This window comes from Miniopterus natalensis, chromosome 17 (assembly GCF_054644295.1).
Source record: "Miniopterus natalensis isolate mMinNat1 chromosome 17, mMinNat1.hap1, whole genome shotgun sequence".
NCBI lineage: Eukaryota > Metazoa > Chordata > Mammalia > Chiroptera > Miniopteridae > Miniopterus > Miniopterus natalensis.
Window position 1 is genome coordinate 13,312,026 of NC_142097.1, and position 19,960 is coordinate 13,331,985.

At 42.4% G+C, this 19,960-nt stretch overlaps 2 protein-coding genes across 2 annotated transcripts; both read left to right on the top strand.

The window, feature by feature from the left end:
* Positions 1–8,743: 8,743 nt before the first annotated feature.
* LOC107527970 (olfactory receptor 3A1) lies at positions 8,744–9,691 on the top strand. Its single transcript, XM_087826544.1, has one exon. It carries the CDS (start codon positions 8,744–8,746, stop codon positions 9,689–9,691), a length of 948 nt encoding a protein of 315 aa, XP_087682670.1.
* Positions 9,692–17,894: 8,203 nt separating this feature from the next.
* LOC107544821 (olfactory receptor 3A2) lies at positions 17,895–18,842 on the top strand. Its single transcript, XM_016222752.2, has one exon. It carries the CDS (start codon positions 17,895–17,897, stop codon positions 18,840–18,842), a length of 948 nt encoding a protein of 315 aa, XP_016078238.2.
* The last annotated feature ends 1,118 nt before the right edge of the window (positions 18,843–19,960 follow it).

Consider the following 19,960-nt stretch of genomic DNA (forward strand, 5'->3'; position numbering starts at 1 on the left):
CCACTGCACATGGAGGTAGAACCCAGGAAACTCTGGGAGACTGGTCCTACAGGCAGCCTTTTGTTCATTTTCTGCCCGGCCCCCCCCAAATACACCAACAAAAATTCTCTCTGAACTGGAATATGGACAGTCACAGCCTAGTTCCAAGAATTAGTACAGCCTCCTGTCCTGCTTCCCCTGAAACAGCCCCCCCAACCTCTTCTTACACGGATCCCACACACGAATTCAGACGTAGGTCAGTACAATTTGAGATGCTGATTTCCAGTACCCTGCCTACACTGCAAGATTCTAGGGTATTGAACAGTGGAAACTTTATATTTCCTTTTGGATACCTTCTTTTTTTTTTTTTTTCTAAAATGAAAATATCTATTGATTTTAAATTTTTCATTAGAAATTATGTTTATAAAAACAAAAACAAAACAAATTTTACCAATGGAAAATTAGTCAAAACCTTCACCCCATCTGCTCTTATCCTTAATCATGTAATTTTCCAGAAGAATCACTGTTAAGAATTTGCTGCTTGCTGTCTTGATTTTTATACATATATAGACATGTTTATAAATTTTTATATCAATATGAACACATTTATATAATATAAACATATTGTATATCTCATATCAATAGGAGTGTGTTATGTCATGTTTTTTGTTCACATGGTAGACTTTTTTACCTGTCAAATCCTAAAAACTTATCCATTTTAATGACTGCCTAGTGTTAATTTAGGAATTAACCATAATTTACTTAACCATGCTCCTTTTGATTTTTAGATTGTTTCTAGATTTACTGCAATTATGATCAATAATGTAAAGAGTACTCTTTAATGATGTGTTTCTCTTATCTTGCAAGAATTTCCATAAAATAAGTTCTAATTCATAATTTTCCCTAGTGGAATAAAATAAAAATTTAGATTTTTGATAAATATTTTCTCTTAGCTTACAAAAAAAATTGCACTATTTTTGTAGTCCATTGGTCAGTGAACCTGCTTGTTGCCTGCACCTCTGTCACCAGTGGCTACTATAAATAAATTCTTCTAATTTTTGACAATATAATGGTTGAAAATTAAAATATTATTTTAACACGCATGTATTTGATGTTCACATAAGTTTGCATATACTTCAAATGTTTGTTATCCATGACCGGGACTGAATTGTGTCCCACCAAATTCGTATGTCGAAACTCTAATCCCACTGTGACTGTATGTAGAGATAGGGTCTTCAGTAGGGAATTAAGGTTAAATTAGGATGGGGCCCTAATCCTACAGGACTGTGCATTACAAGAGAGGAAGAAATAGAGAGAGAACAATTTCTCGTCCCTGCCTGTGAGGACACAGTGGGACGGGGGCTCGCTGTAAGCCATGCAGAGCCCTCACCAGAGCCTGACCACACTGGCTCCCTGCTCTCGGCCTCCCAGCTTCCAAAACTGTAATGAAATAAACTTCTGTTGTTTAAACTACCCAGTCTATGATATTTTTTTATAGAGGTCTGAGCTGACTAATACAATTCATTAGCACTTCCTCACTGGAAATCATTTTCCCCCCCAAGTTTTTTGAGGAACAATGGATAAATATAACTATATATTTAAAGTGTATAACACGATGATTTGATATACATTGTGGAATGATTACCGAGATCACGGTAATTAACACATCCATCACCTCACACAGTTGACTTTTTAGATGTGTGTGGTGAGAATGCTTAAGATTTACTCTCAGTAAATTTCAAGTATCCAACACTGTATTATTAACTATAGTCACTATGCCGTGCATTAGATTTTAAGAATTTATTCATCTTATAACAGAAAGGTGTACGCTTTGACCTAGATATCCCCATTTCCCCTTTCCCCCCAGCCCTGCAACCAAAATTCTACTCTCTGTTTCTATGAAATTGTCTTAAAAAAAAAAAAGGTTCCACATACAAGTGATACCACACAGAATATCTCTCTGTCTGTCTTATTTCACTCAGCATAATGCCATCAAATTCCATCCACGTTGTCTTAGTGACAATAATTCTATCTTTTTAGTGCTGAATAATACTTTTTTGTATATACACACCACATTTTGTTGATCCAGGCATCTGTCAGAGAGTCGGAAGGATTCCTTTACAGGTTTCAAAGAGAGCATAGCCCTTCCAATACCTTGATTTCAGACTTCTAGCCTTTAGACCTGTGGACAATAAATTTCCATTGTTGTAAGCCACCCAGTCTGTAGCACTTTGTTACGGCAGCTCTAGAAAACTAATATATCTGACCTTCTCTGTGTGCTAGTCAGACTAGGTTCCAGTGAAGTTACTTATATTAATAACACCTCGGATGAAGGTATCTTCTTCCAAAGATCGTTCATTTCTTTCAAAGATGATTTGTTTCTGTTTCTGTTGGCACCAGGCAGCTGACTGTCTTAGTCTGTTCAGACTGTTAGAATATCATAGACTGGATGGCTTAGAAACAACAGAAATGTATTTCTCACGGTTTGGGAGGCTGGAGAGTCCAAGATCAAGATGCCAGCAGATTCAAGGCCCAGAGTGCTTGGCGAGGGCCCTCTTCCCGCTTCGTTTCAGAGCTGGCCATCTTCTCATTGCGTCTTCACAGGACAGAAGGGATGGATGGCAGGAGGGGTGAGGAAGTTCTCTGGGGTCACTTTTAAAGGGCACTAATTCTATTCATGAGATACCCACCCCCATGAGCTAATCGCCTGCCAAAGCCCCCACTTCTTAATGCCATCACATCAGGGGTTAGGTTTTCAACATTTGAACTTTGGTGGGGACACAACGGTTCAGCCCATAACAGTGGCACTATCTGTCCAACACAACTTTAAGCTGGTTCAAGGCTTAAAGATCTCTGACCACCAAGATAATGTGTCCCTAGGCTGGAAATTAATATGAAGGTTGGTCCTCGCATTAATATAATACAGCAGAAGTTGTTTTCTACTTTTACCCGAGAATTATTTTTAAAAGTATATTTAATTTCTTTGAGGATTTTTATTGATGTTTAAGTTCCTGCTATCATTTATAATTTTTATGCATAATTTTTATAGTTTTTTAAAAATATGTTTTAATTGATTTCAGAGAGAGATAGGAACATCAAATGATGAGAGAGAATCATCAATCGGCTGCCTCCTGCCGGGGATCAAGCCCGCAACCCGGGCATGTGCCCTGATGGGGAGTCGAACCGGGACTTCCAGGTTCAGGGGTTGATGCTCAACCACTGAGCAACACCAGCCTGGTTACAGTTTTATGTTTAGAAAAATGTTACTGAATGATGAAAAGCCTTCACATTCATATGCTACACGCCTAAGCCAACAATGCAAACCTAACACTGGAGGTCAACTCCCAATAAGACCACCAAATCCTCAATTCTTCGCAGCGAGAAGCAGCAGCAGGCATAACGGGAGAGCAGGAGTTACACTGGGGACACCGGCTGGGCGTCCCTCTCGGCGCTGCAGACTGAGCTGCTGGGGTGCAGCTGAGGCTGCTGTTACTGAGCATTGACTGCTTTAGGCTCATCCCTAGAGCACAGTCTGTGGTACATCTGAAACAGTGTCGCAAACAACAGGAGCTAACAGTGCATTGTTCGGGGGAGAGGGGTTGATTGGAAGAGGTGAGAGTAAGTCACATCGCATAATTGTTGAGATCACGTGCCTTGGAATCAGACCAATACAAGTTTGCACCCCAGTTCCTCAGAGTTCCAACTCTGTGGCCTTAGGCAAATCGCTGAATCACTCTGAACCTCAATTTCATTATCTGTAAAACGGGAATAATAAAGGTGTCTACTTCATGGAATTGTTGAAAGGGTTGATTGGGACTTAGTGTATATAAAGCTCATGGTATGGTATAACATACATAACAAGCGCGCGATAAATATTATCGATTATTATGTTAGTAAGGACATTGGTGGTCTCCTACTAGGAATCTGGTGTATTACTTCTTGTAATCCTCCCAACCACCTGAAGAGGGGACATCACTTTTATTCCACAGGTAAGAAAACTGGGGCCCAAGGGGGTTCAGTGGCTGCTACTAACAGGAAGAGCAGGTCTATTCGGCTACTAAGTCCAGCAGTCTTCCCGAAGACCGTAGGCTGGCACATGGGCAGTGGGAGCAATTAATTGAGGAGGAGGTGAGAGTCCAAGGGCTGCACTACCCAACCGCTCCAATCTCCCCATCCCCATCTCTGTCGCTAGACTGGCATCTTCTAAGGCCCCGGCCCAGAAGCCTGGCATAGGGCACTACTTCCCAGGGCCCCTGGGCCCTCCTGGCGCAGCAGTGTTTCCGCCTCCCCTGACAATCATCATGGGGCCCTCCTGGCACGGTCTCTGTGGCCCTCACTAACAACACCCCTGGTGAGAATGTACTTTATTCTTGAAGATTCATTAAGAATTTGACATTTGAAAAGGTTCCTCCAGTTTTTGCCTTCTTTCTTGGGTTTCTTCCCCCATCCTCGGGTTTAGGAGTTAGTTTGTCAAAAGGACAGGGCCCTTTTTGGGCTGGACATCTGGGAGAGCAAAACCCTCAGCCTGGGGACCCAGATTCAGTCCTGGCTCCACCTCTAGTTCCCTGGGTGATAAACAACTCCCCTATGTCCTAGGTGTTTAATGGAGTTATTACTGTAACTGCCCTATTTATCCCCACAGATTAATGTGAGGAGTAGAGATGATGTTTGGAGAAATTCTAAATCACCACAGACGTATGAGGCCCCAGTGCTTGACCGCTGTAGTGTTTGTTAGGGCTCGTATTAGCTACCTCCTTAGCTCTTCCCATGCTCTCCTCCCCCTTCTTGGGCTAATTTTGAGGCCCCATGAGGATAACACTGTGGTGGAGAAGTCAGTGTCAGAGATGTTCTCAGCCTCTTTATTTCACTTCTATATATATGGTCCTTGCTTGCCTCCTGAGTAGCTGACCGAGCTTGGGCAGATTCTCACTCCCTTTCCAGACTTTTCCATGAAACCTCACTGGCCCCTGAGCCCACACAAGGTGAGTTCGTTCATGGCCCTCGCTCTGCTCCCATGTAACAGGGACTTTAGTTGCTACCGAGTAGTCAGACCTCCCGGTTTTACAGATGGAACAACCAAGGCCTCACAAGCAAAAACAGGAGACTTGCTCAAGATGACATACCAGGTGAGTGGAAGAGCTGGGACTATGACCCAGAGATTGGGGTTCCTCCTCCAGGCATCTTTATCAATTTCCTCTCTTTTAGATGAAAGCTTGTTGTTTTTAAATTCTGTTAGGGGAGAGCAGGATGGGATTCAGTGTTCAGCTTCCCCGTTCAGAACCCAGTTCTCACTGGGCAGCCTGACCAGGTGGCTGAGACCAAGCCTGGTGCATGAGGGACCCACTGGGCTCTCAGGGCAGGAAGCGGCCGCGCACAGTGGGACGCCTGAAGGGCAGAGCTGCCGGGCCCCACGGGTGGCCTAGAAGGGGCTCCTTGGCACTGATCGCTCTTGTGATTTCATCCGGCACGGGCGTCTTGATTTTTTAATTCCTTGTAGTTTTATTTAGAATTTGTTTTCTAAAGTCATAACTAAAGCTGCTTTCTAGTGATACTGGATATATTTCTTCCCAAAACTTTTAGACTTTAGTGTCAAATATATGCCAATTTCATAAAAAGTATTGGGGTGCTTAATTTTTTCCTGTTGCAGGAAAGCTTTTAGAGCATGAGAATATTCTATGCATTAAAGTTTAAACAAAATCTCTTTCAACAGTTTTATGAGCCTAGAGATTGCTACGAGGGTAATTATTTCTTTGACAATTTTTTTTTTCCATTTTCTTCTTTGTCTTTGTTTTATTTGGGTTTTAAGACTATTAAAAATATCTTTTAATTCACATTTTCCTGTGGTCTTTCCTATTTTACTTAAATTTTTATTTAAGCAATATAGAGTTATAGGGAGTATTCTCTTAAAATTTATTTTTTTCTTGTGTATCTCTGGCTGTCATCCTTTCTAATTTGTAATTATTTGTATTTACACTTTTTCTTTCTTGCTTATACTTCACTTGCCCAGATGTCAGTCTATTGGATTATTTAAATGGGTTTATTTTTCTTTTGTTTCTTTAATATAGCATTTATTCATTCATTCTATCACTCTGTCTCCCACTCATGGAATCCTATTCTCCAGAGAAGACCAATAATTCCAGTGTCCTGAGTATCCTTCTGGGTCTATATTTACAAACAAAAATTCACATTATGTTGTATATTTTATATTATAATATTATTATATTATATTATATTTATACTATATTAGTGTGCATGTGTGTGTTCTTTTCTTCCTACTATATTCATTCTGCAAGTTGTATTTTACATTTAATAATATGACTTGGATATCTTTCAAATTAGCATGGACAGAATGGTTTTTACCACTGCATAGTCAGTCTTCTAAGAACAAACACTTAAGTTATTTTCAATTCTTTGCTATTACAAACAGTGCTGCAACAAATACCCTCACACATGTCATTTTTTACATGTGACCATATATCTGTTGGTTAAATTCCCAGAAGTGGGATTTTTGGGTAAAAGGAAAAGCACATTCATAATTCTGAAAACTGTTGCCAAATCCCCCCTTTCCCTTTTCAATTCCACCTTACAACTACCATGCAAAGTACCTTTGAGGCCAACCCTAACCTGGGACCATACAGAGAATGGAATTTGGGAAAGGTAGTTCCAGCTTAGCTAATTTGCTGGAATTTTTAAATTTGTATAGATTAATCAATTTTGGTTATTTTAAAGTGTTTTTTTCCTATATTTTGAGTCATCCTTACCCTATTAAAATTCCCCATTTCCCCCCAATAATTTTAATTTTTGCATTTAAATATTTGGTTTATTCAGAATTTATTTTTGCAAAATATATGAGGTATGTATTCAACTTCCTTTTTTTCCAGATAGCTATGTTATTGCCCCTACACATAGCGTTCATCAAATAATATACTTTTCCATTCATTTCAGATGCCACTTACATCATGTACTAAATTCCTATACTACCGTAGGTCTATTCCTGGACTTGTCATTGTTTTAAGCTTGTAAAATGTTATTTTATTTTAATTTTTTTCAGCATTTTAAAAGTATAACTGACAAATAAAATTGTAATGTGTGTGAAGTGTATAACATGACGATTACACACATTTACACTGTAAAAGGATTCCTGCAGCTGAGTTAATTAACACATCCATCACCTCACATAGTTACCTTTTTTTGGTGAGAATGCTTAAGTTCTTAGCAAATTTCAATGATGCAATGCAGTATTATTAACAGCCACCATGTTATACATTAGATCCTCAAACTTTATTCTTTTAACTAAAAGTTGACACCCTTTTACCAACCTCTCCCCATTTCTTATAGTTTTTTTTTCTAATTTCTTGATTTGATCATTTTATCAATTTTCTTCCTTTTTGGTTTTTAATATATTTATTTAAGGTTATGGATTTTCTTCTGAACATTGATTTAATGATAATCCTTATGTGCTAGTGTGCTCTGATGTCATTATCTCCCTTCTCTTCTCCCCCAGCTATTATTTAGTTTTAGTTTGGATTCCTTCTTTGGTCCAACTGTCTCTTAAAGATTTAAAAAAATATTGGGATTTATTTTTTTTAATAATTTTTCTTTAAATTGGATGCGATTAAATATTATTTTCTGTATTACTTATTCTCTTGGAGTTTGCTGGATTTCCAGTTTATAGACACTCTTTGGGGTGTGTGTGAATGTTTCATGGGCACTTGGAAAAGGTGAACATATCAGTTCTACCACTTGAATAATTAATTATATTGAGGTCTTTTATAGCTTTGCTTTTCTGTCAAATTAACCCTCTTATGAAATTCCACGAGCTATTATCCTATTTCTGCCTATTTCCCCTTGAAATCCTGCACTTTTCACTGTATGATTCGATACCACATATTTGGAGCATCCTTTGCGTAACTATTAGGGGTGAGTTATTTTAGCGTTTCCTTGTCTGTAATTAATGTAGATGGGTAACTAGAATTGTTAATGGCGTATTTTCTGTATATCTCACCCCAGCTTTGTGCTTTGTCTACAGCCTGCAAATACAGCTTGCCCGTGAGATTCTTCATTTAGCTCTCCTCTGCTTCTCGAATCCAACTCAGGGCCACAGAAGGTAACGATGCCATACTATGCACCCTGCTCCCGTGATTGCAAAGAAGGGCTTTTGGTTACATTCCCTAGTGAGTGTGCCTTTTCCATGGAGAATTGGAGTTGTCTAGCTTTTTCTATGGTCATGGATTTTTCTCTTTCGGCCACTCTCCTGTTTCATCTCCACTCTCCTTAAAGTTTTCTGATCTGGTTTGTGCTTTAGGATTTTAGATATTTACTCTTTTCTTGGAAGATAGAATCTGCATTTTTATTTTTGTTGTGTTTGTGTTGGGAAGAGATGAGATTTGAGAAGAGAAAGTTCCAGATTTACTCTACTATGTTTAAATCAGAAATACACTTTCTACTTAATTTTTACCAAAGATTTTGTCCTTCATAATCTCTACAAATAGATTCTTTCAGCTAAGACAGAGAGGGAGGTCCAGAGTGGTGATGTCACCTGTCCATACACCTGAGAATGAAGTAAAGCCATTGAGGTAAATGTAGTGAGAGAGGTAATAGGCGTGGTATGTCCTCGGGAGTAGGAAGGTCCTTACTTGGAGAGAGGAACTTAGTAAAGGGATCAGCACACAGAAAGGAGTCTATATTCTTTCTTTCTTTTTGTTAATAAATATATTGAGACGAATGATTCTTTATCTCCTTGGATGTTTCCCTGCAGGAACTAATGCTGTCAGAATCTGGGGCCAATGGAACAGCCGTTACCGAGTTCATCCTGCTGGGCCTGGTGGAGACACCTGGGCTGTGGCCACTTGTCTTTGTGCTTTTCCTCTTTGCCTACCTGGTCACAGTCGGGGGCAACCTCAGCATCCTGGCTGCCATCTTGGTGGAGCCCAAACTCCACACCCCCATGTACTTCTTCCTGGGGAACCTCTCAGTGCTGGACGTTGGATGTGTCACTGTCACTGTTCCCTCAATGTTGGGCCGACTCCTGTCCCACGGGCATGCCGTTCCCTATGGGGCCTGCCTCACACAGCTTTTCTTCTTCCATCTCCTGGTTGGGGTGGACTGCTTCCTGTTGACCGCCATGGCCTATGACCGCTACCTGGCCATCTGCCGGCCCCTCACTTACAGCACCCGCATGAGCCAGATGGTCCAGAGGATATTGGTGGCTGCGTCCTGGGCCTGTGCCTTCACCAACGCACTGACCCACACTGTGGCCATATCCACGCTCAACTTCTGTGGTCCCAATGTGATCAATCACTTCTACTGTGACCTCCCGCAGCTCTTCCAGCTCTCTTGCTCCAGCACCCAACTCAATGAGCTGCTGCTCTTCGCTGTGGGTTTCATAATGGCAGGGGCACCCATGGCTCTTATTGTCACCTCCTATGCCCACGTGGCAGCTGCAGTTCTACGAATCCGCTCCGCCGAGGGCAGGAAGAAGGCCTTCTCCACGTGTGGCTCCCACCTCACTGTGGTTGGCATCTTCTATGGTTCAGGTATCTTCAACTACATGAGACTAGGCTCAGCCAAGCTTTCAGGTAAGGATAAAGCTGTTGGAATTTTTAACACTGTCATCAACCCCTTGTTGAATCCAATCATCTACAGCCTCAGGAACCCTGATGTGCAGGGTGCCCTCTGGAGGATGATCACGGGGAAGCGGTCACCGGCTTGATAAGGTCTCCAGTGTCACTGCCTCCTTTTCTCTTTTTGGGCTAAAGGAGAAATCCTCTGGGGCCAGTAGCTAGGAGAAAGGATTTGGAACTGCTTCTATTTCTCTCATCATGAGGATTTTTTTTTTTTTTTTTGGTAGGGGATAATCGTTATTTTTTCCCAAAAAAGCCCTCCCAGTTATAGGCAATGAGTGTGTAAATGAATGCCTTGTCAGTTCCCTGGACAAATTACAACTTCAGTCACTGTGTGCTCCCTTTTTTGGGTAGAAGTGGAACTTAGGAAGCCCTGAATGCTTACAGGTTCATGTCCCACAGGGAATGACTCTTCAGCTGGTTATAGCCTGGATTCACCAAAATATCCCAGGAAATTTCCCACCAAGGGGTCATGTGCTTCCCTCAAGTTCAGGTATGATTGGTCTGTTCATGAAATATCAGCCTAGACATCAGGATTATTTTATTTCTCTCATCAAGATTCTCAAGTCTAAAAATGCAGCTCATCTCTTTCCTATCACACAAAGATGCCCTGGGATACCGAGGAGACAAAAGGGGGCTGTATGGTCATGTATTCTCTAGTAACTCTGGACAGTGTGATCTTTGTGTGCAAATTTTTTTAAATCTTCACCTGAGGATATATTTAATGATTTTAGAGAGAGGGGAAAGGAGAGACTAAGCACCCATTCCTGGCATCTCTACTGTGCCACTGATGTTTCACAATTAATTTCCCTATAACTTCCCTTTGGCTTGCACCTGTGGCTTGGCTTCTCTGTGATATTTTACAGGGATAAAGGGATTGAAAGGGTGAGGTAAGTTGGAGGTGAAGAGAAAGGACATGATAGAGGAAAGCAAGACAGGATTGAAGATGTGGAGTTTGTGGAAAAAATAGAAATGAAAGATGAGGAACAGGGGAAAATAGGACAGAATTGCAAGCAAAGGGGTCTGGTAGAAAGGGCAGAGGTATTGGAGTAGTCCAAATAGGGTAGAGACAGAATGAGAGATGAGAAAGAATGGAGAGATTGGATAAGATGCCTTGAAACTGTTTAAAGACCAGAGGAAGGAGGTGGGGTAAGACAATCGGTGGGTCTGGGACTGGAGATGGGAGCTTCGTATTCTGCACTGTCCAGCAATAACCGGTTCTGGCAGCCCTAATGCCATCATTGTAGTCCATCTCCTCTACCAAGAATAAAATAATATTTGAAGTTTTTATCAAAGTGCTAAAAAGTGTACTGTAGGGGACTCGTTTTCTGTTTCTTTAAACAGAAGGTGCTCCTAGAATGTCAGGGGGAAGGTTTATCAGATGAGGAAAGATGGAAAAAGAATGCTGATATTTTATTCACTTACATCTCTAAAATCTCATCAAAGTTTGTGACTAACTTTTCAACTTATGAATTTACTCCCTGCCTTTTGGGTCATGCATGCCAGTACTTTCAAAACACAGGGGGAAAGATGGCTCTTTCCTGATCCCCTTTTGGTTGCCAAACTTCAAGGATACAAAAAGCAAGCTTCCTGCAAGGGTCAAGGAAGCTGTTGAGGAAGACCTGCAACATGGTTGGCACCTATTCACTTCCTCTCATGCTCAATGCTCTTGGCCTTTGAGTAAGTTCTTTACCTTCTCTGGGCCTGTAGTTGACAGAGGAACAAGGTAATCCTCATGGTTCTTCCATCTCTAATGTTCTCCGATTCTGCTGGTCTGAGCGAACAGAAAGACTAGTTCACTCTGTTCACACTGAAGAGCTACGATATCTGCTCCTTCACTTCTGCCCACCAGCACTTAACTCTGCTGCAAAACAAGAGTTTTTTGTTTACTTCCAGAGATCCCTATACCTCTGGTATTCCTGCCATATGAACACTTACTAAAGCTTCAAGGGGGGATTTTGTGTGGCATCACCACCGGGGTGGAATGAATCAATGGGACCAGCATCATAGAGAATAACCTAGGACACTGATTCCCAGCGCTCTGCCCACCCTCCAGGGTCACAGGGTTTCTTTAACCATTTGGAGACTCTTCTTTCTTTTGGAATTTGTTTCTTCTTTTTAATTCCAAGTTAGAAATCTTTGCTATTTAAAACTTTAATCATGCATGTAATATATCATGTTGTAAAAGTTCAAATGGTATAGAATGTCATCATTGTCGTTTTATGCCATTCCCACCATAATCCTGTCATTAAAAGTAGCTATTGGGTCCTGCCGGGCGTGGCTCAGCAGTTGAGCATCGACCTAGGATCCAGGCGATCAGAGTTCGATTCCCGGTCAGGGCACATGCCCAGGCTGTGGGCTCAATCAATGACTCTCTCATCATTGATGTTTCTATCTCTCTCTCTCCCTCTCCTTTCCTCTCTCTGAAATCAATAAAGATATATTAAAAAAAAAAAAAAAAGTAGCTATTGGTAATATTGGTGTTTAGCTTTTTAGACAAATGAACACACACACACTCTCTCACAAATGTATATTCAAAACACCACACTATTTTGTAGTAGGTTTTGTCCCTGATCACATTACATAGTATAATTCTTTACATGTCAAGCAACAAATGTATCTTATCCGTAATATTCTATTTCATGTATAAACTATATCCTTTTAATCAAACCTATATTGATGTAATTCAAATTATTTCCCTTTTTCTTTGCCTTATAATTGTTAATAATACTGGAATAATAGTCTTATTTATATATCTTTCCATACTTTTGAAATTATCCTCACTAGTTAAATTCATAAAAGTAATTTATGTGTGTAGGGGGGAGAGCACCCATTCTAAGGAAATGCAGTTAAAAATTGGTAAATATTCTGCCTTTCTATTTGCCAAAAATTGTGCACCATTTGAAGTCTTGATCGGCAGTTTGAGAAATTTCCAGGGCAACTTGTAAGGGCAGATAGAGAATGCTTGTTACTCCACTTGCTGACTACACTGAGTGCTATAAATAAAACTTTGAAAATTAGGTTAAATATTGCATTATTTTTAAATTTTAATTTCTTTGTTTATTGTAGTTGGATAGATGTTTATATATTTTTATTTATTATTTGTATTTCTTCTTTCAAAATTGCCTCTTTATATTTTTGCTACTTTGGGGGTACTTTATCTTGGTGATTGGTAGAAACACTTCATGTTTGAGGATAGTATCTCTTTACCATACATGTTGCAAATATATTACTCAATTTCGCATCTGTCTTTTACTTGGTTTAGGGTGTCTTTTGCCCAAATTAAGTTTGACATTTTTATCAGATTTATCTTGTTTTGTGTCATGTTTAGAAAAAATGACTTCCATCTAAATGCTGTATAAATATTTGTCAGTGATTTTTTTCCTAGTACTTTTAAATTTCTTTTTAAGTCAAATATTTAATATTTAATACAAAAAAATTATTTTTGTGTATGTTTTAACTTTTCCCCAGTTGATATTGCCCAACACCATAGTAAGCTTGACATTACCCAACACCATAAAATGTAAACTTGATCATATATGTAATGTATATGCATATATATATATATATATATATATATATATGTAATATCAGTCAATAAGATGGCAGAAAAGGAGGTCTCCACCCATATTGTCCCCTCAGCAACAATACTTGGCAACCACACTCAGACCAAAGTGCCTTTGTCAGGTTTTGGGATCTAGGTAGAAGATTGTGAGACTTTGGTGGAACCCAAGACCAAGAAGGGCAGTGTTGAGAAGGCAGGCCTGTGCCCAGGTGCAGACTTGCTGACAGTAGTCCTGGCCATAGACGTGAAAACAGCCCTGTCCTCCTGTAGACTTAGCTACAGCCCCATTAGCAAGTCTACCAACCAACCACGGTCCTGGTTGTACATGCTGAAGTAGCTGTGATCCAGCTCCAGCTCTTCCTAGCTACCAGACCTGCCCACCCAGGGACAAGGCAGAAGACACACTCATCCATGCCCCTGAGACAGGCCCTCCAACCTCAGGACAACTGTAGACATTGAAATGGCCCTGTAACTTGGCTCCAGCACCTTGCAGTCATGGGCCAGGAATAATCCTGCTTGTCCAGGGACATGTCAGAAGATACATGCTTCTTCTGTGTCCCCAGAGGTAGACCCACTGACCTCAGTCCAACAGCAGATCTTGGAGTAACTCAGCTCCTACCCTTTGAAGCATGGGTACCCAGTGACTTGGAGGAAGACACGCTTTCACAGGTAAGCCTGCAGGGAACTCTCCAACCCAGCCACGACCAAAATCAGAAGAATGGCTGGGGAAGCGAGGTGGCCAGGAAGAGATTAACCAAAGAACATATATGCATATATGCATAACCTATGGACACAGACAATTGTGCAGTGAAGGCCTGGGGAAGGGGTGAGAGCAGGGTGGAGGGGACAAATGGGGGGAAAAAAGAAGGTACCTGTAATATTTTCAACATAAAGATAAATTTTTAAAAAAGATATCACTCTAAGAATAAAAAATAAGTTAATTAATTTAAAAAAAAAAGATGTGAATTAGAAAATGGGCTCCTCTGCTAAAATCCAATTCATAGAATTGTTGTGAGGACAGATAGGGATCCAGGCTTGTAAGGTTCTTAGCACATTCCTGTGTCTGTAACAAGCACTCATAAGTCTTACCAATTGGTATGTTGATGTATTATTAAACCTCTAATAGCAGCTTAATTAATCTTAGCTTATTAATAATCTTCACAGCAATATGCTGTGATGGAAGATATAGTGATTTCATACATGAGGAAACTGAGGCCCAGAAGGGTGCAACAGCTTGTACAAAGTCAAAACAACTAATAACCAGAGGAGCGGGTCTATCTACAGTGCTTTACTTTCCTCAGGCTTCTCTGGTGGGAGAAGACAGAGCACTCTCTCTTGGGGGACAGGGTGTTGGGTGAGTAATTACTGGTGGGTATAGGAGTCGGGAAATCACACTCCTCCACCTTCCCACATCTCTGTTTATTTGTGACCTTCACCAGGGCTTTCCTTTTCTAAGGGCCTGGCCTAGGCCATCATATTGGTAAGCAGCTTCCCAGGGGCCCTTTAGCTCAGTATAGCTCTTTACCACCATGCCCAAAACTATTATAGGAACCCCAAGACACAGTCCCAGTAGCCCCCACTAACAAGGCCCTGAGGGGAAAGCACCACAGTTCTGAAATCTCACTAGAAAACTGGTTTGGAGAAAGCTTCTCCCTCTTGCCTCTCTTCTGGGGCCTCCTCGCCATCCCCAGGTCTAAGGCAAGCCTGGGAGTTAGCTTGTCTCTGCTCAAACACCCTGCTTGGGACTGGCCTCTGAGAAAGAAAACCCCTCCCTTAGGAAACCCGCATCTAGTCTCAATTACACCTCTAGCTTCCTGCGTGACTTGGAGGAGATGGACAAGTCCTCTTGGGCTCAGCAACCCACCATGAAGTGGAGCTTAAATCACCTGCCCTAACGACCTGCCCTAAAGCCAGGGCAGAGGTGAGGCCTTTTAAAAGAAAGTCTAAATGCCAGAAGGTGTAAGGCATTGTTGCTATACTTATGAAGGGCTTGAGTTGTTTTCAAAACAGCTTGTATCTCTCCCCACCTGCCCTCTTTCCTGGGAGGGCTAATTTCTGGACCCCCAGGGGATATCACCCAGTGAATATAGCCCTCGGATAGAGAAGGAATCAGCTGGTTTTCCTCATTTTCTTTTCTGCAGCGCCCTACCTTCTGAGGAGGTAACTGAGTCTGCACAGCTCCTCACCTTGGTCCCTGAAGGAACTCACCGGCCTCTATGCCCACGCCAGGGTGAGTGCTCTCAGGCTTCCTTCCTCTGCTCTTCTGTTGCCATCGGCTGGAACCCAACGTGACACATGGTGCCTCTGATGCCCCTAGAAAGGGAAGCCTTTTAGAGAAAGATCTAGGATGATACCGCAGAGGTCCTGGTTCCTGTCTGGCCCTTTGCCCATGGCCCCCTTTCCTGGATGAAGCCACCTGCTCTCTGTTACTCTTAGGAGAGCGTGTGAAGGGATTCACTAAGTCTAGTTCACTGCCCAGGACCGACTTCATCAGGCCGCCTAGAACTTTCTTTCCAGTCACAGGCCTTGTTGAGCCTTTGCATCACTGGGAGCAGGGAGGAAGTGGGTGCAGGTCCAGAGTAAAGTAGGAAACTGTCTTAGCTCAATGAGGAGAACCTGGGGCTCATTACAAAGCCCCGAGAGTGGTCATAGGGGAGGGCTCCTCATGATGGGCTCATAGTGACCCTGTCAGACACTCTAGATGTCTCTGGATGATCTGAGGTCATCACAGAATCCTCTGATTTCAACCAAGCTGTACCTCTGGCCATCTGAGGGTTGGCAGCAGCTGTTTGGTTGCTCCTCTCTCCCTGGTTACAACTTGCTTGTCTGGAAGGTATCCCCCTCCTAAGGGCCTTATTCCTTTGGGTGCTTTACATGAAAGGAAATATGTTGGGGTGTGGATCGCTACATTACCTGCTTGTCCCATCACAGGCAAGGAAAGCAGTCGTCCCTGCAGCAGCCTTGCACCCTGCACTTGCCTCTCCCCCTCCCCTACATCCTACTGATTCATAAAAGTCTCGCCCAAAGTCAGTATGTCCACAAGGTCCTCCATGACAACTCCAGCTCATACTAGAGCTCTCCTCTGACACCCTCTAACACTTGAACCATCATTTATTTAAGAAATATTGAGTACCTACTATGTGTGAAGTATTATGGTAAGTACTGCGACTGGGAAACTGAATCCGGCTTACAGGGAAGCAGGGGAGACGTGCTTTTTAGAGAAGTGACTTGGCTAGAAGGTAAACAGTAATAAGCTCCCTGAAATAAGGTTTAGTGGAGGAGAGAGAGTCTTCCTTTGGGATGGGGACGTTTTTGCAAAGAATTCACTCAGCAGCCAGTATTTGAGTCAAATCTTGATACCCTTGGCCATGTGGAGTTGGAAGGAAGCCGTTGCAGGTAGAGAACACAGCAAGAGCAAAGAGGTAAAAAGTGGGCAGGGTCCAAATCTAATGCTTGTGTTAAAATGAATCCAAAGGGAAAAACAGAAAGTGGTTAATTGCTCTTTAATGTAAGTATAAGTAAAGAGCTGTTATCCATCCACTGATCTGTCAATTGGCAAAGCATTTCTCAGTTACTAGTTTTATCAATAATGATCACACCTGAGAATGATTCCCCTTCACCAATCAGGTTCTCTCAGACTTTTAAGGCTATTCTAGATGTCACCACACGTCCACCTTCTTATCCCTGTGAGCTCAGGCCCTCATCACCCTTCCCCTTTTGCTACAGTCACCAGGCTCCATACTCTGATCCTAGTGTATTCTGTGCAAAGGGAGGTCTAGCTCTGCTTATCCCATGGGCATTAAAGACACATGAATAGTTTTTGGCCAGGAGTTTATTATAAGAGCTGAGAAACTTAGCTCAGTCTGGCTCTACGATGTGCTCGCTTCATTTGAGGACCTCCCGTTAGAGCTACTGGTCAATCTATCAGGCCCAGGTCAAGGGCAACTGGAAGTCTAGAGGCTTTACAACGCAGAAAACTCACTGTCCGTGGAGGCAACCACCCTGTAGGTCATGTTGCAATTTTTATTCCAGATAGCAGATACTATAAAGAGCACAAATCACTTTAAATGAAGCTGTTATTCAAAGTCTAGTGTAAGGGCCTAATTAACAGTAAGAACACTGGCAATTGATTGACTGAGGGATTTTGAATTTATATTTCAGAGTATGTGCCTCACCTTGGAGAAATGGACTTTGGCTAGAGTGTCTGATGTCCACAGTCATGGGGATGGTTCCCTGATTCTTGCTATATCTTTGCTTCAGCTTCAATATTTCTAAGAGCCTTGAAACCCCAGTTATGTTTTAAAATGCCATCTAGTTTTTCTGGAAATATCATTAATTTTTTATTTTGAAATCTGCTTATTGGCTTGAGCTAATCCCTCAAAGTAAAACAGGGAAATTCCATCTGAATCTTACTCAATTCAAAGAAGAAGTCTGCTTTTATCTTAATTTATTTTCCCAAGTATTCTGACCCTTTCAATAAGGAGAGTGTGGGAGGGACGAGGTGATGGTGGCTTGGGGCATCTCAGCTGAGAGGAGGGCAGAGGCTTTGAGGTGGTGGGAGGTCAGTGAGTGAGGTGGTGGGGAATGGGGAAATCATCACCTGGAAAGCTGGCAACTCATCAGGGAGTTTTGAACATAGGTGGTTCAAAACATTAAAACATTTGTGTTGAATAAATACATTAAGTAGACCAATGCTTCCACACCTGGGACATTTCCTTACAGGACTCATGGATCCAGAAGCTGGGACCAATGGGACTGCTGTGACCGAGTTCATTCTACTGGGCCTGGTTGAAACAGAACAGCTGCAGCCCGTGGTGTTTGTGCTTTTCCTCTTTGCCTACCTGGCCACATTCGGGGGCAACCTCAGCATCCTGACTGCTATCTTGGTGGAGCCCAAACTCCACACCCCCATGTACTTCTTTCTGGGGAACTTATCAGTTCTGGATGTTGGATGTGTCAGTGTCACTGTTCCTGCAATGTTGGGTCGGATCCTGTCCCACAAGCGTACAATTTCCTACAATGCCTGCGTCTCCCAACTCTTCCTCTTCTACCTTCTGCTTGGGACAGACTGCTTCCTGTTGACAGCCATGGCCTATGACCGATTCCTGGCCATCTGCCGGCCCCTCACCTACAGCATCCGCATGAGCCACACAGTCCAGAGGATATTGGTGGCTGCGTCCTGGGCCTGTGCCCTCACCAACGCACTGACCCACGTTATTGCCCTAACTACACTCAACTTCTGTGGTCCCAATGAGGTCAATCACTTCTACTGTGACCTCCCACAGCTCCTCCAGCTCTCTTGCTCCAGCACCCAGCTCAATGAGCTGCTGCTCTTCGCTGTGGGTTTCCTGATGGCAGGGGCACCCACGGTTCTCATCATCACCTCCTACATCTACGTGGCGGCTGCTGTGCTACAAATCCGTTCAGCGGAGGGCAGGAAGAAAGCCTTTTTCACATGCAGCTCCCATCTCACTGTGGTTTGCCTCTTCTATGGAACTGGTATCTTCAACTACATGCGTCTGGGTTCAGAGGCGGCTTCAGACAAAGATAAAGGAGTTGGGGTTTTCAACACAGTTATCAACCCCATGCTGAACCCACTTATCTACAGCCTTAGAAACCCTGATGTGCAGGGTGCCCTGTGGCGGGTCCTTGTGGGGAGGCGTTTACTGACCTGAGGGGTGGTAAGATCTCCCTTTTCCTCCCTTTTTTTTGGGGGGGGGTTTGAGGAAAAATTTCCAACAAGGCAGGTACCTAGAGAAATGATTATGAACCATTCATTCACTTACAAGTCCTGATGTTGGAAAATTTTGTGTGATATGTTCATCTTGCAAAGAAACCCTACATGATTTACTCATTTATTAATAAAATAAATATTTATTGAATTGCTACTATGATCCAAACACTCTCCTAGGGTACTCTCCTGGTGAACAAAATAGACAAATGTCTCTGCACTCATGCAACTCCCATTCTAATGAAACTAGAAAGTAAATGAAATAAATAAGCATCACATATGATAGACCACCTAGTGATATGTGCTATAGAGGGAGAGCAGTAGAAAAGGGGCTATGAGGTTATGATGTGCCCAGCTAGTCCCCCTGGGAAGTTGTTCCCTTGTTTCTGGCTATGCTCACGTTCCAGGTTGAGTTGAAGCTTTGCAAGCCAGGTAGTTCTGGGCAGCAAGGAAGGATTATTTGCTTAATGACAGCCTTAATAAGCAAGACTATCACTGTGAAGTTTTCTTCTCATGGGAAGTCTGCGATTCCTTGTAGATTAGAGTACAGGAGGCTGTTTTAAACCAGTGCCAAGGATTATTCTACTGTTCACCTTTCACCTCCAAGAAAATCAGTTCCTTCTCTTTACAAACACAAAATCCCATAGGATGCTTAGGGGACAGGAGAGGGAAATAGCCCATTAAACAGAAGCTGAATTAGCTCATACATGATATATCTTCAGGTCAAAATGGGCAGTTTCATCTGCATCCTCTGCTATGTCTTTCTTTCTGTCTCACTGAGTCAACTTTCTGTCCTACATGAGAAGCCTTTGGAGCAGTAGCACTTATACTCCAACCAGGTCCTTAGAATTTTCACCCTAGAATGTCCAATATACCCTCCTCCAAAGCCTTGCTTTTCTCTCCCAAACCCCCTCGTTCAGAAAATATCCGTAATGCAGTCCCTGGCAGTGGTGCTTCTCTGTGAATTTGCTTTGTTAGTACATCTGTGCAGCTCCACCCAGAGAATTCCCTCCCCTTGAGGGTCGTCCAGGCTTCAGCTCCGCCGCCCCTGGCCTCTTCCCC

Excerpts from the sequence above, each read along its gene's own strand:
- LOC107527970 (XM_087826544.1), top strand. The coding sequence starts at position 8,744 with ATGCTGTCAGAATCTGGGGCCAATGGAACAGCCGTTACCGAGTTCATC.
- LOC107544821 (XM_016222752.2), top strand. The coding sequence starts at position 17,895 with ATGGATCCAGAAGCTGGGACCAATGGGACTGCTGTGACCGAGTTCATT.